The 23,584-nt window shown below is 38.9% G+C and overlaps 7 protein-coding genes and 1 pseudogene across 14 annotated transcripts; 4 read left to right on the top strand and 4 right to left on the bottom strand.

The window, feature by feature from the left end:
- Window positions 1-94: 94 nt before the first annotated feature.
- Window positions 95-4,723, bottom strand: LOC103843462 (receptor-like protein 1). Of its 2 annotated transcripts, XM_009120195.2 has the most exons (9): window positions 4,252-4,723; window positions 3,787-3,942; window positions 3,633-3,704; window positions 3,479-3,553; window positions 3,332-3,403; window positions 3,186-3,260; window positions 3,044-3,118; window positions 2,759-2,827; window positions 95-2,488 (listed from the first exon to the last, which is right to left on the bottom strand). In XM_009120195.2, exons 1-9 carry the CDS (start codon window positions 4,670-4,672, stop codon window positions 285-287), a joined length of 3,219 nt encoding a protein of 1,072 aa, XP_009118443.1. In that variant the 5' UTR covers window positions 4,673-4,723; the 3' UTR covers window positions 95-284. The 2 variants fall into 2 exon arrangements, with proteins under 2 accessions (XP_009118443.1, XP_033136751.1); XM_033280860.1 differs by lacking the exon at window positions 3,479-3,553.
- Window positions 4,724-4,943: 220 nt separating this feature from the next.
- LOC103843463 (proliferating cell nuclear antigen) lies at window positions 4,944-6,333 on the bottom strand. Its single transcript, XM_009120197.3, has 4 exons — window positions 5,930-6,333; window positions 5,685-5,837; window positions 5,424-5,521; window positions 4,944-5,336 (listed from the first exon to the last, which is right to left on the bottom strand). Exons 1-4 carry the CDS (start codon window positions 6,246-6,248, stop codon window positions 5,115-5,117), a joined length of 792 nt encoding a protein of 263 aa, XP_009118445.1. The 5' UTR covers window positions 6,249-6,333; the 3' UTR covers window positions 4,944-5,114.
- Window positions 6,334-6,540: 207 nt separating this feature from the next.
- LOC103843464 (leucine-rich repeat extensin-like protein 3) lies at window positions 6,541-8,106 on the top strand. The gene has a single exon (XM_009120198.3). It carries the CDS (start codon window positions 6,788-6,790, stop codon window positions 7,823-7,825), a length of 1,038 nt encoding a protein of 345 aa, XP_009118446.1. The 5' UTR covers window positions 6,541-6,787; the 3' UTR covers window positions 7,826-8,106.
- A 621-nt stretch (window positions 8,107-8,727) lies between these two features.
- On the top strand, window positions 8,728-9,749 carry LOC103843465 (josephin-like protein). The gene has a single exon (XM_009120199.2). It carries the CDS (start codon window positions 9,211-9,213, stop codon window positions 9,604-9,606), a length of 396 nt encoding a protein of 131 aa, XP_009118447.2. The 5' UTR covers window positions 8,728-9,210; the 3' UTR covers window positions 9,607-9,749.
- Window positions 9,750-9,994: 245 nt separating this feature from the next.
- Window positions 9,995-12,692, top strand: LOC103843467 (GDP-mannose transporter GONST2). 6 transcript variants are annotated; one of them, XM_009120202.3, is made up of 10 exons: window positions 9,995-10,779; window positions 10,852-10,983; window positions 11,054-11,246; window positions 11,318-11,457; window positions 11,548-11,677; window positions 11,754-11,852; window positions 11,932-12,086; window positions 12,185-12,301; window positions 12,402-12,499; window positions 12,599-12,692. In XM_009120202.3, the coding sequence occupies exons 2-10, from the start codon at window positions 10,871-10,873 to the stop codon at window positions 12,640-12,642; spliced, it is 1,089 nt and encodes a 362-aa protein (XP_009118450.1). In that variant the 5' UTR covers window positions 9,995-10,779; window positions 10,852-10,870; the 3' UTR covers window positions 12,643-12,692. The 6 variants fall into 6 exon arrangements, with proteins under 6 accessions (XP_009118450.1, XP_009118449.1, XP_033136754.1 ...); XM_009120201.3 differs by having other exon boundaries at window positions 10,858-10,983; XM_033280863.1 differs by having other exon boundaries at window positions 10,858-10,983; window positions 11,063-11,246.
- LOC103843466 lies at window positions 12,598-15,873 on the bottom strand. Its single transcript, XM_009120200.2, has 3 exons — window positions 14,994-15,873; window positions 14,364-14,786; window positions 12,598-13,427 (listed from the first exon to the last, which is right to left on the bottom strand). The coding sequence occupies exons 1-3, from the start codon at window positions 15,815-15,817 to the stop codon at window positions 13,187-13,189; spliced, it is 1,488 nt and encodes a 495-aa protein (XP_009118448.1). The 5' UTR covers window positions 15,818-15,873; the 3' UTR covers window positions 12,598-13,186.
- A 12-nt stretch (window positions 15,874-15,885) lies between these two features.
- LOC103843469 (B3 domain-containing protein REM9-like) lies at window positions 15,886-21,469 on the top strand. 2 transcript variants are annotated; one of them, XM_033280869.1, is made up of 3 exons: window positions 15,900-19,150; window positions 19,224-19,518; window positions 19,610-20,758. In XM_033280869.1, exons 1-3 carry the CDS (start codon window positions 18,725-18,727, stop codon window positions 19,636-19,638), a joined length of 750 nt encoding a protein of 249 aa, XP_033136760.1. In that variant the 5' UTR covers window positions 15,900-18,724; the 3' UTR covers window positions 19,639-20,758. The 2 variants fall into 2 exon arrangements, with proteins under 2 accessions (XP_033136759.1, XP_033136760.1); XM_033280868.1 differs by having other exon boundaries at window positions 15,886-19,150; window positions 19,224-21,469.
- Window positions 19,196-23,577, bottom strand: LOC117128461 (annotated as a pseudogene).
- Window positions 23,578-23,584: the final 7 nt, after the last annotated feature.

Here is a 23,584-nt window from a genome sequence, read left to right on the forward strand (position 1 = left end):
ATTAGCTATCAGCCTCTCTGGGGGGGGGGGGGGGGGGGGGGGGGGGGGGGGGGAGGGGGGTGGGGGGGGCTTTGCTACACTCTTGACATTTGTATTCACGTTTACCTTTTGTTGATTATTTTCAAACAACACTAACTTTTGAACTAATCATTAGGCATTGTTTGGCCGTATTTTAAGATACATGATTGTCCTTATGCAAACATATTACATAATACCAAACATGACAGCTTTTATACAAAGAGTAGTGTATATGGTAACAGTGTACCTTGGGCTGACCCACGGAATCATTTGCAGATGAATCCATCCATGAAGCGTTGAAGATGATGAACCAAGAGATCAACACGATAAAACCATTCACGGGACCAGCGTGAGTCTATGCAGAGAAACGCAAACAAAGCCAATGACGTGGAGATGTACACTGCACCACAAGTCCAATAAAACCACACCATATCCATCACACCATCACCCACTTCCTCTTCTTCTTCCTCTTTGTCCCTCTTTGATTCACTTGGCTCTGTGACTCTCTTCAGGTTACAACTTCTATTAGTAGGAAATCCACAGAGAAGAGGATTACCTCTATAACTCGTTACATCAAAGGTTACAAGATGGCCTTTAAAAGGAATTTCACCAGAAAAATTGTTAAACGACACATCAAAGTATCCCAAGCTGTTGAGATCAGCTAGCAAAGGAGGGATGCTTCCACTCAGCTTATTATTAGACACATCAAGACTCTCTAACCCCTTCAGCTTCGAAATGCTATCTGGTATGGATCCCCTGAGGCGGTTACTCGACAAATTCAGTGATCTGATATTCTGAAGATCACCAATCTCATCTGGAATTGAACCTGACAGCTCGTTGCTCGACAAATCCAAACCATGCATATACCGAAGAATATCACCTTGATATGCCTCGTATCTTCTTTTAGTTAAAAAATCCACTATGGTTGCAGGCTTAGCTTGATAACCATTCCTGACACTATCATCCAAGTTAAGATGTGATGCGTACTGACAGTTTCGCAAAAATGTAATGTATGAGAGGTCAAAAACTGCAACGAGTGACGTGACACGCTCATAACCTTCAGCACCAAAAGACATGTTAGCGAAACATGATGGTATAACGCCTTTGAATCTGTTGTGAGATAAGTCTAGAAGACCAACTTCACTGAGTTGACATATCTTCTCAGAGATGTGAGTTTGAAAGCTATTGTTCCGTAGGAGAAGAACACGTAGCTTAGATGCCTCGTCCACAGTGTTCAGTACTATTCCAGAAAAATTGTTGTTCCGCAAATCAAGCACCTCTAATGCTGCAGCGTTGAATATATTTCCCGGAACTGAGCCTGTGAACTCATTGTTTTGTAGTCTCAGTTCTCTTAGAGATGGAAAATTCACGTTCTTTGGTATTGGACCAGAGAAGCTGTTGTGTGAGATGTCCATAACCTCAAGCCAACGGCTCTGTAGTTGAAACAGGAAAGGACCTTTTAGCTGGTTTCCACTCATGTATAGGTAGGCAAGGCTTGACATTCTACCGATCCAAAAGGGAAGCATGCCTGAAAGCATGTTATCTGATATATCCAAAAGAGTTAGCTTCTTTGACTTCAACAAACCCATTTCAAGACTCCCAGTAAAGCTGTTGCCATCAAGATAAAGCCCAACTAAACCGGTTAGATTTGCATGGTTTGGAAATATTCCCCCCTGTAATTGGTTGTTGGAGAGCTTTAGAACTTTCAGAGAGTAGCATCCAACTAGAAACGGTTTAGGTAGCTGCCCATGTAGACCGTTAGAAGACATGTCCAAGACTTGTAGACTCTTCATCTCGCCAATGGAAGAAGGAATGGTTCCTTGGAAGTGATTTGAAGAAAAGTTCATGTATCTCAGCTTTGGAAATACAATCCCTATGTCTTCTTGAACTGAACCAAAGATCATATTACTCGAGATATCGAGAACTTGCAAGCCATGAACAAGCGTAGGTAGTTGAAGCTTTGTGAATGAGTTCCCGCTTAGTAAAATAGTCTGGAGATGTGTGTTGTTCTTCAAAAGCCAAGCCGGGAATGTTCCTGTCAGATTGTTATAAGAGAGATCAACGAAACACAAGTCATGCTGCTGCAGGAGAAAGCCGAGCATGTTGCTGCCGAGACTGCAGTTGGATAGATGCAAGATCTTCAACTGGAACGATGCAGCCCAAGAACTCTCGGTTTGGACTTGGATCGTACTGACTGTTGATGATAATTTGAAAACGGTGATTCTTGTTTGATTGGCCAGTGAGTTGAGGAGGAACGAACCATTGAAGTTATTATTGAGAAGAGACAAGTACTCGAGTTCTGATGGCAAACCAAACACGAAGGAAGAGAGGTTTCCGTTCAATTGGTTGTTCGACAGATCAAGAGTTCGGAGATGGGTTAAGTTAGCCAGACAATAAGGAAGATTTGTTAAAGCATTGCTGCTCAAATCTAGCTCTCTGAGGTTCATTAGTCTGCATATCCCTATATAGCCTGAAAATTAGTTAAATAAGAGCGTAAAAATCAGAATAATCATCAAATCCGTTAATTAGACTTCATAGCCATTGAACTCATTTGATTATCCTATGATCTCACAACATATCTATTTAGAAACTCTGTTAGGAAGGTGAGGCTCTTCTGCTTTTTTTTCTTTTTTTTTCTTTTTTTTTTTGATCAAATGTGTGGCTCTTCTGTTAAAGATCAAGCAGTCCATAAGATAATGAAAGATAGGCCAGAAGAGATCAAATGATTGTAATATTTCACCTTCGGGGGTCAAAGATAATCGGTTCCTTTTGAGATCCAATACTTGCAAAGATGTAGGAATCACTAGACCTGCAGTTGGAAGAACATACGGAAGCAAAAATAAATAAAGATTTGAATGCTCCACTTCTATCAAGATCGAGGCAACCAAGAAAACCCTCACTTCTACTCTTAGACATGAATTAAAAAGATTCCTCTAACGTCTATGCAATATTTCACTAGACAGGTTAGAACAATTGTGGTGTTTATCTTAGAGGGAGAAAGTTTATATTTCTATACATATCTTACCTAGGCCACCATCCAAATTTGTGAACTGATTGTCACTGAGATCCAGTTCTTGCAACTTTTTCAAATCTTTCAGTGCTGCATGCGTAAAAGAAACATTCTTAAGCTGTAAGTATCTTCCTGCAAGAACAGTTTACACACTTACCATGAGTAGATAGCGTGTGGTTGAATCTATTGCCTCGTAATTTCAAGACTGCTAACTCTTGGAGATTTTCTAAACCTGGAAAGAAAACACAAGCTATAATTAGACAGCAGACATAAATGGATCAAAATGACAATCTCTCGCTCTACCTTTTAATTGTGAAAAATCTGAAAACAGATTGTAAGTAAGATCTAGTGTTTTCAGTTTCCCCTTGCTATACCCTGCAGCAACAAACACAAGTGACGTCATAAGTCAGCAGATAAATGATTTTAAAGAGTTGGTAGTTAGCCACTCACTGTGACTAGCCTCAGAGTCGTTGACACCATTAAAACTAAGATCCACCACTTCTAATTCTCTAAACTCAGCTAAACCTGCATCTCAAACTCTCTTTTAGTTATCTTTCGTTCTGGGAAGACAAAACTAAATTAAATTTTGTTAACATTTATTTACCTTGACCAGACAAGAAGCTGAAACTGTTGTCCTTCAAGTTTAAAACTTTCAAGCTTGTCATGTTTGCAAGTCCTGCCACACACCAAACACAAAAAGCCATCAAGATCATCTCCCATTTACTTATACAAAGTTTTCTTTAGAGGAAATGCATAACCTTGAGGAGGGAAGACACCTTCCATATAATTAGAGTCAAGATACAGAGTCCTAAGCGATGTAGCAGCACTCAGAAAAGGAACAATATTGTTGTCGAACATATTGTGGGAGAAATCTATGGTGATGAGCTTCTCTAGTCTCCCAAAGCTCTTATAACCTGGAAACATAAATACAGAGAAACTAAAATTCTCTTTCGAGCAAAACGTCGAACACCTTATGTGCATTACATACTCTTTCGAGCATAAACCACTAGTTGATTATTTCGTGCCACCGGGCCAATGAATGTGTATTTGGTTAAACCGGTTTAAGACTTAACCGTTTTCGTAATTAATGGTTGATTGCAAGTGGAAAATAAGAAATTTCAGTTATAAGGACGTTAAAACCGGTTTAAGCCTTAACCGTTATTTCTAATTATTGGTTTACCGACGTTAGAAAAATTATGAAATTTCGGTTATTAAGACGTTACCATGGACGTGATCAGACAAACCAGTGAACCAGTTCCAAGAAAGGTTAAGGCTTTGGAGTTGAGGGAAACTATGGAACAAAGACAGGTTTAAAGACCGAGTTTCCGACTCAAACGCGACCGGTATAAGTCGACCCAGTGAGAGATCAACCACGTGGCCGCCAATAGCGTCACTACACTTAACTCTCTCCCAAATGCAACAGTCACCATTACGAGTCCATGACTTGAGAATACTGTCCTCTTCTCCTTCATCAAGTAGGTTCTTGAGATAAGACTTGAGTTGCAAGAGACCAATCCGTTCTGTTTCCAGACAGCCTACGGTTCCTTTCATTTGGAACTGAAGCATCATTGTCATTGTTATGAAAACAAAAGCTACCTGCTTCTTCTCTTTAACCCACGACCATCTTCTCTCGTTTGTTCTCATTATTTAAAAAATTTCTATATGTTTTAGTTAGAAACGTAGGATTGTGTTCCAACTAGAGTTAAATAGCTTCGTAGAGTTGTAAGATGTGAATGTGAACATGACTACACAAGTCAACGGAAAATTCAAACCAACTTTGACTTTTGTATGTACCTCCCACTAGGAGAATAGACCCGTGAGTGCATATCCATCACCTATTATCTATCAGCCTCTGTGAGGGGCCTTTGCTACACTCTGACATTTGTATCCACGTTTGCCTTTTATAGATGAGTCGTTAAGAATTTCAAACAGCACTAACTTTACCAAACATAACATTTTAGAACATAACAAGTCAAACAAAACAACTGATTCTAGAGGGAAATTAAACGGGAAAACATCATAATCGTCATGACTGAATCTTGGACATTTTAGTAAGAACAGAAGAAGCTCTGGATACAAAAGGGTCTTAAGCCTTGTCTTCTTCATCTTCTTCAATCTTAGGAGCCAAGTAGTAACGAATGTAACCCATCTCAGCCACCTTATACTCCACCACAACTGGCAGCTCAGACGATAAGCTGATCGTCACCGTGTCCGACAAAGGAGTTGCCTTTGTGAAGGAGTTCATGTACCTCAGGGCAAACGAGAGCGACACCGGCTCGTTCATCTCAATCACAATCGCATCTTCCGGCTGACAATATACAAACGAAAATCTCAGCAAGTTGCTCTAATCAAAATCAGCCATAAATGATTGCTAGACATAGATAGACAGACATACCTTGTCAACAGTTGTGTTCTGTCTCAACACAATGTTGGCTGTCCCAATGTCACCAGCGGTAGAGAACTTAACCCCTTCTTTAGTCACAGATATCACAACTGAAAAACAATTACCATTAATCAGTCTCTCTCTATAGACCAACGTTCGAAAAAACCATTAAGCATTTTATATGAGATTATTAATTAGTCAGGAGTCTAGTCAGATTATTTAAATGACTAATTGATTTATAGAACACTAACAGAAGCAAACGAGAGTGTTTACCAGTGTCACCGATGGTACTGAGATCTTTGCAAATCCTAGAGAACTCATTAGACGGCATCCTAACGATCGAATGATACTCAGCATCAGGTATCCCCAAATGCTCACTGTCTATATCCATCAGCTTCATCTCAAAATCTGCAATCTTGTCTTGCTCTGTAAAAAAAAAATAAACACCACAGTTAAAAAAAAAACCATCTCGTTTTTTTTTTCACTAGCAGCGGTAAAAAAAACGCAAAAAAACTTACTGGGACTCTCGAACATGAAGGTGACGGTGTCGCCGCCGTCATCAGCTTTGATGGTGATGATGTCGTCGTTTCCGGCGCATTTGAGCATCTTGGACATGTTACCGAGGTTCATCCCCATGGAGAGGTTACGGTCGCAGCGGTAGTGCTCGAAGCCCTCGGATCTGAGCAGGAGAGAGACGAGCGCCACGTGGCTGGAGTCCATGGCTTGGAGGGAGAAGCCGGTGGTGGAGCAGTCGAAGTTAGCGTCGTTGACGAGATCCTTGATCGATTCGAGCACCTTCTTCAAGAGAGAGCCTTGAACTAGACGTAGCTCCAACATTTTTCGGATTAATCAGAGAGCTTTAGAATTCGAATCGATTTTCTAGGGTTTTGGGGAAGAAGAGTGAAGAAGCTGGGGTTGTTTCGATTTTATAAGCTTTTTTTATTTTCTGGCGGGATTTTGCAATTTATTGACATTTACTTCCCGCCAATGCGTTAGTAGGAGGGTGTTTCTGTTATTGTAAAAGGTAAGAGGTTTGATTTGTAATTATTAAAAAGATAAATTTTGCACGATTGGTGAAAGTTTCGGGTTTTTCTTGCAATATTCTAATGGCTCATGGCGGGAGTCGATTTCCCTCCTTTTACAGATTGGCGCCTGTTTGTTAAGCCCAACCCATAACGATAAGCATCTGTTTGGACACAAGGATATTAGTACCCCTTTCGCGTCATAAACAAATCTACGAAAGAGTTTTAAAAGCCTCTCTTCCGGTCAGCGGGTTTTGAAGAAAGACAATAAGTTCAAAACTTTGGGATAAACGATCAACTTTGGGATAAACACCGCCGCGAAAACCACCGTATCACCTCAAAACGCAGCGTATAATGGCTTCTTCCTCGTCTGAGCCACTTGAACTAATCGTCAACGTCCTCTCAGCCAAGCACCTGAAGAACGTCAACTGGCGTAACGGAGACCTGAAACCCTACGTGGTTCTGTACCTCGACTCGGATCACCGCCTCTCCACTCGCTCCGATGATTCGACTAAACCGGTGTGGAACGAGCGGATCACTCTTCCTCTCACCAGATCCGTCCACGAATCGGTCCTCAACGTCGAGATTTTTCATTCCAATTCGTCGGATCTGGCGAAAGCACTCGTCGGATCGGTTAGGTTTCCGTTGGTTCGATTGGTTGACTCCGAGGGGGCGATTAACTCGCTTGAGCTGATCCGTCCCTCGGGTCGGACTCAAGGGAAGATTCGCTTGAAGCTCGAGATCAAGGAGCGGCCGATCCCACCTCAAAATTACTATTCTGCCCCTAATGGTTTACCGCCGATCCAACCTCAAAATTACTATTCTGCCCCTGAAGGGAACCCTTATTATTCCCCACCTCCAGCTCCGATCACCTCGCCGTCTCCTCAGCGCGATTACAGAGACTTCTCACCTTATCCATTCACTGATCACTACTATTCCAGATTCTACTACCCTCCACCTCCTCCTCCGCCACGTTCTATGTACGATCGTGCCTCCAATTACAGCCTGCCGCGTGTCCCATCTGCTCCCGTTGATCACAATCCTCTTCCTCCTCGGTTTCCCAACTACCCTCCACCGCCCAGTGGCCCGCCATCAGCTCCCGTCGATGCCTTTCCGGTGAACGACGCTCCATCAGCTCCCGTTGATGCCTTTCCGGCGAACGAGTACAAGCCGCAAGACCCACCTGTGAGCTCGAGATTCTCCAGTTATGGAGTGCCAAGTGGCCCATCGGCGCCGGTGGATTACTCTCCTTACGATCACAGGCAGTTGCAGAAGACGATGGGTGGGTTGAGCTTGGAGGAAGAGAGAGCTGTTGCGGCGGAGAGGTCTGAGAGCGAGTTTGGAGCTGGGCCGAGCAACAGCTACTGCCGTGACTATCGCCGTGAATGTTAGGAGAGGAGCTAAAAAAAGCTTTGGAGTTTCATAAGTGTGTGATGTTATAAGTCTTTGTTATCATCGTAGTTACCCTCCGTGTTGTGTGCTTATAGATCACCAAGTAATGGGTGATGGAAAGTATTAACCTTTGAGGATATGATATGTCTATAAATCTATATGTATTCCGTTTCTCTTATGTGTCTGAAGAACAGTTTAGAAGGTTGGCACCCTTTCTGTGCCTTTGTAAATGTTTCAAAAACATCTTCAGTATCTTATATTATTTCAGCTTCTTTCTTGAATCAGGCTATTGTGCTCTTAGGGTTAACGTTCTAATGTGAATCTCTGTTCGTTTACTGTTTGAACCATGCTCAGATTAGGTGTGGTAGTATGCTCTGTCTCAGCCATGAACCGTCATACGTCTTGCAGGGAATACTTTTGCAGGTTGGTTCAAGACTAAAGCAGAATAATCATGTGGATCCAATCCTTGTTTGGTGATTCCAGTGTGTGAATTTTACTTCCTTGTCCTTTCTTCTGTACATAATGAATGTCTGGAATATCTCTCTTGTGAATTGTAATATTGGAACCAATGTTCTCCTTGAATCAAATAATAATTCATTGGGGATATGGTTGGTGTTAAATCTATCCTGCTAGCAGTTTTGCTTTATATTCTTTTCCCTATTGGCATTTTTGAAGCCTGTCATATATGTCAGTCAATCGCATGCCATTAGCATCTAATCGCTTGACTTTATACCGCAGAAACTATTGTTCTGATCCCTATGGAATGTTCTCACATGTAAGTAAATGCATCTTATATGCTTTCCCATATTCTTGTGCCTGCTGCCCACCACTAACTTGTTTTTTTCTCTCTTTTTTGCTAGCCGCAGACTCGTGAAAGGAACCTGCCATCCATAAAGGTACGTTTGTATTTGGCCCCTCCTGGAGTCAAAAAATAACTTTTTCAGATTGTTTTGGTGCACACATGAGTGAATATCAAAAAATAATGATACCAAATGGTTGCTTCACAAGAAATAACCTTTTTCTTCACTTAAACAAAGGGTTATTCCCTATGTGGACCGTAAAGAAAGAATGAAAAAATTAAACTAAACCTAGTCTTCTCTTTTTGCTATTGCGCATAGCTCTCTTTAGAAAATTTGTAGATCCACTTTAACTACAGTTCTTTGTATTATAGGATCGGAAAGTTACACTCTTAGAAATTATTTATGTGTTTATGACTCGAGTGCTTATCATGGCCTAAGCGTAATGATGTTATGAATACATCTAATCGTGTCTTTTCACCTCTTTGCCTGAACTATTAGCACTATTTTTTTCAGCTTCATGCCCTTATATCTCTCTCAGTATCCTCATATTTTTTTCCCTGTAAACCTCTCTCACTCTCTCTTGTTATGTCAGCTACTGGAACAAAACGAATCAATACAGAGACTACACCGGTTCAGAGAGATGCCTCGGCTAAGCAGACCGCAACCAAGGGACCTTATGGTGGTAAGAACCCCGGATGCACAACGAGCTGCGGATTGAGGTTACCAAGGAAAACAGAGGCCTCAGCAGCAAGATGGATTAAGCATCTTGGCTGTAAATTTGCAAAAGGTTTGCGTCTAGTGGTGATGAGGAAGAAGAGAGAGTCTCCAGCGTCCAAGGTTTCTTCTTCTTCCTCCTCAGGGAGATCTCAGCCGTCAATCATGCCAATAAGCAATGACAGTCATAGATCAGAGGCTATAGAAGACTGCATAGAGTTCATCAACTCATCATCCTCCTTCACCAGATCAAACTCTACTTCTTAGCAAGTTCCATCTCTCCCGAATCCGTTGTCACCGTTGTTCATTGTCTATATCTATTTGCTTATTTATGAGAATCACATGTAATTGTCTACGTCTGTATGTGACTTTCTGTTGATGGAGTAAAGTATATATGTGATCAGTTATCATCGTCCTCTTGCTCTTTCTCTCACTCTGTCTAGAAATGTTCAACCTTTGCTGTTCAAGTGTTCATAAACATAAGAACCACAGAATATTTATTATATGCAATAACTATATTTAAATGTCATCATGTAACATGATTTAATCTACTAAAGGTAAACTAAAAATAGCTTATCCAAACAATTGTATCCACCTTCAGTGAATGGTACACCAACACCTGAACCATTCAATGTGTGTTAACAATTTGATTAGCCTAAAATGACTAATCTCTTTATACTGATGTTTCACCTAATTCTAGCATATCTTTTGTTAGATAATGATTGCATCTTATAGGCCGCGTTCAATTTGCTATAAAATACTATGCTTTTGCTGGTCTACTAAAAGCTGAAACTCCCACTAATCGTAAATAAACATCAATCTGCTGATGTTTTTGGTCCACTAATATTCCTGTATGTATGCAAATCGTATATCGATCAAAATCAAATAAAGTATTAACCCGAGGGGACCAAATCAAATAAAAAGTGATGACAAAGCCCAAATGTTTAAGCAAATCACAGAGGCCACCAAGCCCATGTTTAAAAAACACTTCTCGCCCACAGCCACCGGCAATCTTCCCGCCATGGATTCCCGGCGTAGCCTCAAACCTAAGTTTTCAAACACATATCTTCTTCCCCTTCATGGCTCTGATCTTGAAATATAATTAAAAAGAAGCTGGAGATTTCAAAATGGACGGTTACTCTCTCTCTCTCTACCTCGGTGTTCTCGCTCCTCCCACGTTCCTCCTCGCCTCTTACGCGTTGCGTGTTTCCTAAAAAGGCCAGTTCGCCACCTTCGTCGCCGCTTCGTCCTCTTCACACAAAGCGGCGACGATCTGATTCCCACTACTCGATCGTACAGATTCGAATCGAATCTACGCTCCGTGTTTCCCGCGATTATCGAGCTGATATAAAGTGTAATCATCTTCCTTATTCGCATCACTCGCATCTTCGATTCCGCGAATTGAGGGGGGGAGAGAACGAATCTGCGATTCTTCTCAAGGTAATCATCAGCTTCCATGTCTCTCTCTCTCTACTATCTTGCGCGTTGCGTGAATACGTAAATCTCAATTAGCTGCAGGAGCTTTGAAGATATGACTGATGTGGAACGTGAAGCGATTGTTAACGATGAATCAGAGCCGAATCGATTCAGTGATAATGCTAGTAAAAGCCTTGTCTGTCAACTTCATAGTGGCTTTAGTGAAAGGTAACAGTAATGCTTAGGCTGAATGGTGTTAAGGAAAATTGAATAGAACTTTATTGGTTTCTCGCTGCAGGTTTCTCAGATGGAGACGGAGGTATCTTCCCGTTGGTGGAGGTACCAGACGTGGCCACGGTTCAGTGAAGCTTTCGGGACCTCTTGTTTCTGGAGCAGCTTACTGTGTCTCTTCCTGCAGCATGATAATTATGAATAAGATTGTTCTCTCCAGCTATAATTTCAACGCAGGAGTCTCTTTGATGTTGTATCAAGTAAGAGATACTGATCCATGAGCTTGATATCCTTACCTTTATGATGATTTGACGAAAGTTGGTGTTATCAGAACTTGATCAGCTGTTTGGTGGTAGCTCTACTAAAACTCTCTGGAGTGGTTTCAGTGGAAAGATTTAACTGGAAGTTGATAAGAGTGTGGATGCCTGTTAATGTTATCTTTGTGGGCATGCTCATCTCAGGAATGTACAGGTAAGGTTTCAACATTTGTCAGGAGCCTAGACTAATTGGTGAAAATTTAATTTTAAAGACTTATTTTGTAACATTACGTTTCTGTTCCAGTTTGAAATACATAAACGTTGCTATGGTGACTATACTGAAGAATGCAACGAATATTATTACAGCGATAGGGGAGTTATACATGTTCCGAAAAAGGCAGAATAACAAGGTTTGGGCTGCAATGTTCATGATGGTAAGTTAAAATCTCACATCTGTAGCAACCCTGTTTGATGTCAAAAGTGATAACAAACTAAGAGTCTGCAATATAGATCATCTCTGCAATTAGCGGAGGCATCACGGATCTTACATTCAACGCGGTAGGGTACACGTGGCAGACTGCCAACTGCGTTCTAACTGCAAGTTATTCAGTAAGTTCACCCTTATGAAACAAGTAACAAGATTCACACACACTCTATAATGATGATCTTGTTCAACTCTATGTCACAGCTTACTCTGCGCCGAGTCATGGAGAAAGCAAAACAGTCCACAAAGTCTGGGTCCCTTAATGAGGTGTCAATGGTGCTGCTGAATAATCTCTTGTCACTGCCTTTTGGCATAATCCTTATCATCTTACTGGGTGAATGGAGATACGTAATAAGCACGTAAGAACAATTAAAATAGACCTACACTTGTCCAGAAATTTAGTATCTTGTCTTTTTTTTTAAACCCTTACATTTGTTGGTGTTTTACACTTTGGCAGGGATGTGACACAAGATGCAATGTTTTGGGTAGCCGCAACAGCAAGTGGCTTCCTTGGTCTGGCCATCAGCTTCACTTCGATGTGGTTCTTGCATCAAACCGGACCCACAACGTACAGGTATCTCTCTTTTTGGACTACAGAAAGAAACATTGCCTTATAATCTTTCATTTGTAAGTGGGTTATAACGGTATGATGTTCTTTCTATAATGTTGGCCAGTCTGGTGGGTTCATTAAACAAGGTTCCGATATCATTATCTGGTCTTGTACTCTTTGATGTCCCTCTCAGTCTCCCAAATTTGTTCAGCATACTTTTTGGTGAGTAAAACTGTTCTGCTCCACTTATATGCTCTCTTTTTCTATGGTGAGTTAAGGTAGGAAAGATTCAATTGGTGTATGTTGATTTTGATTTTGCAGGTTTATTTGCTGGTGTTGTCTTTGCCAGAGCCAAAATGTCATAACCGTGTTTCCAAGCCAAAGTACAACTCGTTGCAGAGGCTGAAGACAATTTTTCTATAAAAAAAACACAGAAGAGAAAGGCTTCTCGATCTGTAGCTAATAGTTCCAACTTTGGATACATTTTTCTTATACAAGGTAGAAACATGGAGGTTCTATCGATTTTCAGTTTTGAGAGCTTACTTTAACGTATCAACCATAAATTGTACATGGATAATGGATAAGTAATCCATACATTCGACTTGAATGGTTGCTGAGGACTCTTTAGTATATTTAAGATTTCTGATCTGTTTACCTCAAAAGATTTTGGGTTTGTTCTGATGTGACTACTGCACTCCAAATTTGTTAAAACACTAATAAACAAATTATAGCCTCAGTGCGTAAACTGGTGAGAAACTGACAGGCGCATGGTTGTCCAGATAAAAGGACATGTCCGTGACGATATGGATTAATCCAAGGAGATTTGCCACATGACATGAGTTTTGTAAAAAAGAAACACACTGTACATTTAGACAATTGTTGTGGCTCTTTTCTATTAGCTAGGTTGTGTTACCGTTGCGGTGGAGCATCTAGAGGGAAACACGTCTCATCACCACCGGTGTTCCAAAGAAAATGTGCGTAGTTAGCGGAGTAAAATGAGTTGGTTGGATCAGCAGAGATTGCTTCCAAGAACGTTTCCTCTGCTCTCCCTATATCGTTCCTAGCTTTCCACAGAAACGTCGCGTATTTATTCAGCGCCTCCGCGTCTGTTGGCTCTGCTTTTGCCGCTCTCTTGAAATACTTTTCCGCTCTGTATTCAGACCCAAACAACAATAAGAGGCCACGTTAGAATGTGACAAAGATCTAGCACAGGTGTGGTTTTGTTACATTAGGGTAGTGAGATAAGAATCTATATAAAAGGGTAAGTGAGAAGGTTATAAGTGAATTGGGTTCTGGTTATAGAACGTGACAGGTGCATCAAATCAAAGTTGTCGGCAATGAAAACGCTATTGAATTATGGGTCATGGGTAAAATGTACTTTCTGATGACCTTTTTCATCAAAATATCTTTGGGTTTTAAATAGTATTGAACTATTTGTTATGCACATTTTAGCGATTAGTGCCTAGGAACACTTAATGTGACACCGATGTAATCAACAACTTGTCAGAGCAAAAACTTATTAACAAATCAGTTTTTACTTTGTAGTATTTTGATTCTTGGAGGAGAAGTAATTATCAGAACTTCACCATATCTCCACTATCATGCCAAGTTTTTTAAAATCTTTTATTTGTTGGGAACCCTGAACCCTAAAAGACAAAATCTTTGGGAAATAACACAAGAGTGACATTATTTTATTTTATTCTGAAAATGGAGATGTGGAATTTTCTATCTACTAGTTGTCTTCTTTCTCTTAAGTGGTAAGAGATAACTGGTTCACTCATTTTAAGCCTATCCGATTGGTTCTTATAGTGATTTGATTATGACAATTTGTTAGCTAACACCTTATATATCTCCTTAACCCCCTACACATATCTATCATTCCATGACTTCTTTTTTTTGAACTATTACTCCATGACATTTACTTGTGACTATAAGGATCGACTTTGCAACATGTAAAACGCAAGATTTGCATGCAAGAGTCTAAACCAAATCTACACACTCTAATCATGATCTAAACAAAGAACAAAATCAATACAATATTTTAAATCACGCTATCATTATAATACGATGGTTAAATGTTAATTACCTGTCGTAGTCATGAATGATTAGGTAGAGAAACTGAGCGTAATTAGCGAGAAGGAGAACGTTATGAGGCTGCTGAGACAACCCCGTTTGGTAGAGAAGCTCCGTCTTGAAGTAATCCATTGACTCTTCAGCTTCTACTCGTGCCTCCACCGGAGACACCATCTGCTTCATCGTCTCGTGATCCAACGTTTCCATTTTCTCCGACTCCTCCAAGATCAAGTTCCACTGTTTAATCTCTTCTTGTCCCGACGCAGATACGTCTGAATCCGAAGTTGAAAACTGAGATAACATTCTGAACTTGTCAGACCCATCGCCGTCTGTTCCGCTTTGTACCGGCCGGATGTTGTTCCCACCGCTGCCGCCGTCGGTGGGAGAAGAAACAGAGAATGTCTTGATCACTGAGGAGTCGAACTTCTCATGGGACCTAAGGCAAAAAAAAAAAATTAAAGTCTCTAAACTAATATTTCATTAAAAGTTTCTGATAAATGTTTTTTCAAAAAATTATAAGTATATCTATAAATAAATTTGTGACAAAATAAAAATATTTTCGAATAAATAAAAAATTTCACCCCTTTTCTTATTTTTATAATGTAAAAATAAATATATTTTTTGAAGAAAATCGGACTCTCACTTATTAAAAAATAAGAGGTTTTGAGTGGTTGCACTGTATGTCCCCTTATCTAAGCCGGCATTGGTCTCCGTCGTGTCGAAACTCAAAGATACGGCAGCTAAGGCGGAGTTTGTGCCGATAGAGTAAACCGTGAAGTTGGCTAAGAGGATCATAACAGAGACCATCAACGTAGGAGTGGTAGAGAAAACTTGTTGGAACAACCAAACGAACGATGCATGCATCTCTTTCCTCACGCGAAGGAGGACACCTTGGAGATCTTCGAAGAGAAGAAGCTCTCTCATGTGTAATGTGAAGCTCTGGAGTTCACGGATCATGAACACCATAGAAGAGAAGGCTCTCTTCACAGCTGATGATTCACCGACTTGTTTGATAACTTCTTCCTCCATCTTTAGCTTTCTCTTTATAATCCGAAGCGAGAGAGGAAGTTCGACACTGTTTGCTTTCCTCTCGATGGTTGACATTTGGACCGTCTCATGCCAAGGTGGTTTCATTGTGTCCATTATACTGAAGTCATGACTTCCAAAGATGTCGTTGTCCTCTTCGTTGGAGACTTGGAACTTGAGAGAAAGCTCTTGCATCTTTTTTGAAAACTCCTCCTCTGAGAAGGGGTCGACGCTTGTGCTAAAAGCTCTGCGAAGCAAGTGAGTTTTGGTGTGTCTCGATGATTCCCAGAGCTCACAGGACAGAGAGCGTCCGTTGTTGCCGATGCTACGTCGTTTTGAAAGAGATGAAACGGTGGAGGAAGATAGGGTTTGAGACAGGGAAGAGGAGTGATGAGCTACACATTGATGCAAAGTTGAGGTTGTAGCTATTTTCATGCCCATTTTGGAAAAAAAATATCTTCAGAATATTTACCTTGTCGATTATATAGTTTAGCAATAAGAAAAACAAAAGTGGAGAAAAAAAGAGCAGAAGCTGGAGGCTACTTTCTTCTTCCTCACGCACTCTATCAATGTGTTTTGTTGGAAGGAAACAAATAAAAACTCGAGAGAGAGAGATAACCCTGAAGTGGAGCTCGAGGCAGATGATTCAGTTTAGAAGGCGAGCTGCTCTTTTTATACAATAGCCAACAAGATTTATCTTCTTTTTTTTGTTCACTTAATACTTTCACTTAGCCAACAAGATTTATCAAACTATGAAAAAATATATATTTTTCTAAAAATAGCATGTGAAATAGTTTACGTAGAATAGTCAACGAAATATCGCAGAGGAGCAACGGAGAAACCGGTAACAAATAAATTAGGGGTGTTACGTGACATCCCAACTTTTAAAGATTAAAAAAAAAATCAACTAGGAGAAATACTCTTTAGATTTTACTAAATCATGTTTTATGACAAAATTAGCACACAAATTTTTTTATTTATAAAAAATAACATTAATTCAAAGTAAATATATATTTTGTTTTATATTTGAGTTTGAGATTAGTGATTATGATTTAAAGTTTAGATTAAAAGGGTAAATTGGGATTATAGTATAGAATTTAGAGTGAGTCTTTACATCACACTATCCTGTGGTATACATGTGTTATAAATCACTGCTTAGTTGTTTCTAATAGTAGAAAATGAAATAAGTTTACGTGATGGTTCTTGATACGATGCTATGGCCAAAATGTTCACACATCGTTGAAAGGGAGACCTAGAGAGTAGAGAGAGACTAGCAGAAGCATCGACTCGGCAAAAGCCACTCTCATTTCTCTTATCTAAGATATCTTTTGTACATATGAGAATTACACTCAAACTTTTTAGAAACATAAATGCATGTACATACACTTTTGACTTTTAACACATTTTCACTAAAGCTAATGTCTCTTCCCTCATATCTATGGACATATTCCTTTTCAGAGTTTTTCAGAGAAAAGTGTACGAAGGAGATAGAAATAAAATATCTTACACCACTTAAGTCTTTGTCCGATTCCCACCTCGTCTTATTGAACAACTTAACATCAAGTAAATATAGACAATTAAAGGTGTTGAAGTCGTAAAGAAATTAGAAATCTGGAAGCATTATATAGAAATTATATCTTCCATAAATAGTAACCAAAGTGATCAGAGCATACAAGGTGAGGAAAACATCTAACTAAATTGATCAAATTTTGTTTTGGTCTGGTAATGTGTCAAAATCTACTAGAGTACTGAAGAGTATCAGAAAGTAACTGAAAAATTTACAAAAAAAAAAAACCAAGTCAAGTTTTATCTTGATTAAAGATCTTAAGATTATAAATGAGATTTAGTTCATAACTTTGATTTATATTTTTTATTAGTACAACAAAATAGCTTTATAAAGATTTTGAAAATCTCCTTGTTTGGTATATATAAATACAAGTCTGCCAAAATTCAATAAATCATTTGGACTTATATGAAACGTAAAATAATATAATATAAAACATTTTTTTTAAATAAGTACAATTCCTACCGACATAGACAATAAACAAAATTTTAGTTTCGACAGTTACTATAATATCTCTCACGGTTTTTCTTAAATAAGATATGTAAACTGCAACTCATAAATACCTAATTTATAAGGTTTTTTTTTTGATCAACTTGATATCTCTCACGCTCTTTATAAGGTTTTTCTAAGAAACATTAAATCATCCATTTCACTTAGAAACTAAAAGGGATGTGATGATGTTTTATAAACTTTTGTTACATCTGTTATGAATGAAATAATCTATTTCTGACGCATATGAGCAGAGCAATTCAGAGGCTATAATATGTTCTTAGGGAAAGTGGCCGAATTTGCTTGAGATATTCTTAGGAGTTTTCGGGTGCTTTTACTAATTACTAATGAAACGCTGTGTGAGTTGGCTAAAAGAAAACCCGCTTCACAATTTCCCCTGGTTAAGCCTCATTTTTCGTGCTACCGAGGAACAAGGGAAAAAACTCTTAACATTACTAAGACCACCCGCATCGGGGGTTTATGAGAGAGTCATGGGCTCGGTATCATAGGCCTTTTCGATTAAAAGAAATGAATAAATGGGTTTCAACCCGTGAACCGGGTCTTCCAAGTGAGCCCGTATGATACGGGGTCATGCCACGCGGCGCAGAGGGAGTGGCTACGCGATCGCGCGGGTTGAGTGCGAAAAAATGGGTTTCGCGTGAAAGATCCCATTTTCCCTTCTCTCTTCGAAATCTAGGGTTTCTCCGTCTGTGAGGCAATTTCGTGTCGGAGTCCAGAGCCGGAGATTTTCTCGATCAATTCGTCGTCGGAGTCACTCGTAAACGCTCTCAGGTGAGTCTCAATCACTCCGAGGACGAGATAGCTTCGATTTGATCTCGAGAGGTTTCTAGGTTAAGGAAGTCGATTTGGGGGTTTCGTCTTAGGGTGGGAAATCGAGAAGGGGGTTTCGATTTCTTGGTCAAAATCGACATACGGTTTCCTTTTAGGGTTCGTTTATCATGGATTTCATTTCGATTTGGGGGTTTCGTGTAAGGGTTCGAAATGTAAAAGGGGGTTTTAATTTAGGACATGAATATAACCGGACTTGGCTCTTTTAGAATTGTTTTCATGCATGATAGGATTAGACCTTTGAACCGAATTTTTGACATAGCAATATAGATAGCATCAATGGTTACTAGTCGATTAACAGCTTCAGTATGCTTTCTTGAATGGAAAAACAAACCACATTTTTGATTTCTATAGTTCTGTGGTCTCGTGTGGTCTATAGTAGTTTGATGCCATTTTTTTAAATTGGAACTCGATTAATACATGTAATTGGAACTCGATTGTTGCAGATGGAAACTCCCCGAGAACCTCATTTCTTCAAGCCTCTTCTTCCTGGTTTTCAAAGTGGCGTCGCAATACCACTTGACTTCTACTCAAAACACATACAAGGGGCTGAGATCAATAAACCATGGAAGCTAAGATCGGACGCTTCGGATCAAATTTGGGAGGTGATCCGAGAAGGCAGGACACTCACCAAAGGTTGGAAAGAGTTCACCGAAGCACATGATCTTCGAATCGGTGACATTGTCATCTTCAAACACAAAGGAGACATGGTCTTTCATGTGACTCCTTTTGGTCCTAGCTGTTGTGAGATTCAGTATACACATCCTCACATCGTTAAGGAAGAAGCCGACGCGGATGATGCTCCTACTTTCTCATACGACTACTGCTTCTTGGCTGAGGTTACTCCTACAAATCAAAAGGACGACAAAATGGTGAGTAAAATTTAGTTATTTATTGTGTGATTCTAGTAATGCTTCTTGGCTGATGTTATGTATGTGTTTGTAGTTTCTTCCTGTGGAAGCTATGAGGTGTGGTGCTTTGAACCAACAATGCAAAGAGGTCAAACTTGTCAACAAGGAGGGAAAGTCATGGACTGCGCGCTTCGGATTTAGCGAATCAGACGGCGCATATTACATCAGCAGAGGGTGGAAAAAGTTCTGTCGTGATAACAGATGCACCAACGGAGATTTGTTTGTGTTCAACGTGGTTGGAGACGGGACGACAACTCCATTACTGTGTGTATGTCCGGAAAGGAAGGAGTGTACTGAACTACTGATCAAGCACTTCAGCAGAATCGATGGTAAGTCTTCTCATTTGACTTTTTTGTGTTGTCTATATCTTCAATGTTACTACTTTGGTTCTGCTTTAACTTGTGTTCTCTTCTTCTACAGGTAGCATTGCTTCTACCTCACGAAATTAGATGGCTCTTTTGCGGTCTTTCCTCTCTATCATCTTAACTTGTTTCTTTTTGTTTCATTAGCAACTTATCAACTTATGTATTTCGGTTTGTAAAACTTGAATGGTTTTTCTATGTGTACTTTTATCCTAAGTTAAACATTCTCGAACTTAATTCCTTTGTTGAATTCGTAGACTGATCATCGAACAAAATGTTTCTATGAATTGAATTTAAGTTAAGAAACAACATAAAATTTTAAAACATAGCTTTTCTACATTTGAAAACACAAACCAAAATATTAAAACATATCTCGAAAGCCAAAACTTAAACTCCAAAACTCTAACATAACTTTTCTACATCTGAAAACACAAACAAAAATATTAGAACATATCTCAAAACCAAAACTTAAGCTCCAAAACTAAAACATAGGTTGAATAAAATGTTTTCATAAATTTTATAATATATTTTAATATTTTATTCATGTATTTTGAATAATTTTAAATTTTAAAACAAATAAAAAATATTATTATTTTATTCCTATGAACTCGTTCTTCGGGTTCACTAATGCAGAAAACAACAAATTTGGGTTCATAACTGTTCATGGGCCCACAAAAAATATTAAAAAAATTTGGTGAAACCCAAAGTGGGGTTCACCAATGCTCATGCTCTAAAGGTGATCGGTTCCAAGGGACTGCATGCACTAATTTATATATAATGCTACTTCCTCCGTTTTATATTAAGTGTCGTTGCAGAAAAAAAAATTTCATTACAAAATAAGTGTCATTTTAGCATTTCGATGCATAATTTATTAACTTTATTTTGTATTTTATTTTTCTATTGGTTGAAATAGGAGTAGGTGTATGGGTAATAATATTTTTATATGGAAAACATGCAAAATTAAATGATTTTTTAGTCTGTGTGTAAAAGTCTCAAATAACACTTATAATGAAACATATGGAGTAATTTATAGTACTAAATCTGGACAATGCTAAAACAAAGGTGTATAGAAGTTGAAAAGAATTTTTAGACATTGATCATTCTTTATCTTGACTTAGAGCAAGAGCATCAGTGAACCCTTCTTTGGGGTTCATTTTCTTAATTTTTTATTATTAAATTTTTTTCTTTTTTTTTTTTGATTTTTTTTTTTAAAAATAAAAAAAATAATTGACCAATCGCGAACCGCCATGTGTCGTGGGATCCGCGCTACAGTGATGAACTTTAGGAGAGAGGGTATCACGCAGGAGAGGCGAGACGAATCAATTTCATCGCTTTTACTTTTTTTAATATTTTGTTTTCTTCGTAAAACGTGTGATCCTCTCCTTTAAACCTCTAATGCGCATGGCCTTAAAGAGTTATGAGTGTAGCTATATTTAAATATTAAACTAATAAAAAACAGAAGTATGAAAATATACGGCATAGCTACCAATACTTAATTATTGGCAATGAAGACGGTGTTAATATAGACTAATGCTAACAATTATCATACATACACAAATGTGAAAATTAAATTCACAAGCAAGCACAATGTCGTCATGGATGGAGGATTTCCGAACAATAGAAGTTAGTGAAGTGGTGATAGCACACTCAGGTAGAACGGATGTGTTGATATCAAGATTTGGAGAGAATCTCAAGGGAGGAATCTCTGTGACTCGCATGGAGGAGAGATGGACTCTCCATCGATTGTTTTATTCCGCCTAAGGAGATGAAGATGGATTTTCACCACCAAGACGGTCCAAACACGTTTCCGGATTTATTAGATGAGCGGCAAAAATTGTAAAATAAAAAAAAGTCACGAGAATTAGTATAGAAAAATTGTGTAAGGGTGATTTTAATATCAAAACGCTTATGGTCAAAACGTTTATGGTCAGGGCTCTGTCTGTTGGCTATCTTGACATACTACAACCAGCTGCTTTACAAATAATAGATTTACGCAAACTTGGGAATCAATCAAAAAGACTTCATATCGTGTAAAATGTCTAAAACTCATGTATTCTTCTTTTACAAAAAAAAAAAAACTCATGTAATTCTATTACATACTGTTCATATCAAACGTTACATACCTAAGAAATAAGAGTTTTCTCATATTATGCATGTGTTAGAACACGAAACCACATTGCTACCGATGCATACAATTGAGCAACGTGTTTATTACATGATCTATCTGTAGTAGAATATATAAGCATACTACAGTTCTACTATGCCTTGTATGGCTTACAAAACTTTGAAAGATATTTTTTGTAATATAAATATACTTCCATATGAATCTTTCTCATATTCCAAACATCAAATCAACACTCGTTAAAGGAAGAGAAAAATCGAAGAAAGCTTAGCAAATCCAAGAGGACAAAAGACCACATACAACTCCGATATCTGCGCTTGGCCTATCTGGTGAACTTCTTCTGGAACTGTGTGAGGACCGGGTAGATATTCTCAAAGGCTTTGTAGGTCTCCTCTCTCTTCTTGGCTCCAGTGATAACAATCTTTCCAGACACAGATTAGTAGCACAATCTGTGCTCCTTTCATTCCTTTCATCCCTCTGATCCTGTAAATAAGACCCGGAAACATCTCCGGCTCGTAGCTTGCGAAAGCGTGGTGATAGTAGGCAAGACCTTCAAGCCATATAGGAAAACTTCACATCACAAGAAGCTACGATGTTCTGAATCTTGAAATCTTTGAACTTTGCTTGGAATCCAAGTTTCTGAATTATATATCCTAGCGTACTTCCTAGCCGCCAGCTTGGAGGAGTCTTCGGTCTTGGCTCCGGTACAGACCATTCTTCCCGAGGCAAATATCAACGCTGTGGTCTTCGGTTCCCTTATCCTCATGATCACAGCAGCAAAACGTTTAGGGTTATATTCGGCGTTACGTGCTTGCAAAGCTATCGCTTTTAGGTCAAGCTTGCAGTCCAAGTTAACTGTAGAGACGATGTTTTGAAGAGTGGGAACGATCCCTGAAGGATGATTGATAAGGTCCACTGGTTCACTACTCCCTTCAAAATCTTGATCACTCATTCTCCACGATCAAATTCAAAATTCAATGTCTTGGTTCTTCCTACGTACACGAAATATAGGGTTTCGTAGAAACCGAAAAGATTAGAAACGATGAAGCTTTTTAAGACAAAGATTTGATAACCGGGGAGATTGGTGTTCACACAAGGAGACTGATTTCGTTCTCTCGCTTAAAGCTCAGAGAGGTTTTTGATTTGTGAGATGCCACCGACTTGCGTTTTGGAATTGGTAGGGGCGGACACAGAAACATGTTTAATAGGGGGCACAAAAAAATTTCATTGTATTTTATTTTTGAGTTGGGGTCACTTATGTACATTTTATAGTATTTGTTAAAGAAAATTAAAAAGTTAGTTGGGGGCATGTGCCCCCGAACCGTATACTCTCCGTCCGCCTGGAACCTTTACCGAGGGTGTTTCAGCGTAATCAAGAGTTTTTCCTTTTTATAAACTCATTTTCCTATTTCTAATAAATATATACTCAACAATGAACATATCTGTCAAATTCATTAAGCAACTACTTTTTATTCTGTGAATAAAAAATACCTACTTTTTTTTATTCCAACGAAAAATAATGCACATATATGACTTTATTTTTAACGATTCTCTAGTATGCAACTGAATTACTGATGTACGGAAAACCTCCAACGAAATTTGACAAAGCTTAATCGAATTTTAGCCACATTATTCGATGTTTCACGATATTTTTTCATTATTGAATGACTGATGTACGGGTCTCTCTCATTAGTCATGTTCTTATCAAATAACACGAATAGACCTAGTTGATCTATCAACCCACCCAAAGACATATCGATTTGAGTCAATGGGCTTCTGACTCTTTTTCCACACAAAATAAACAATTACAGCCAAAATAACAGTTACTAATAAAATATTTTACAGTCTCGTACTAATACTCAATAGGACGAAAAGAGGATTGAACATTCGTATTTAGCAGTTCAGCGTGGA

This window comes from Brassica rapa, chromosome A09, assembly GCF_000309985.2.
Source record: "Brassica rapa cultivar Chiifu-401-42 chromosome A09, CAAS_Brap_v3.01, whole genome shotgun sequence".
NCBI classification, from domain to species: Eukaryota; Viridiplantae; Streptophyta; class Magnoliopsida; order Brassicales; family Brassicaceae; genus Brassica; species Brassica rapa.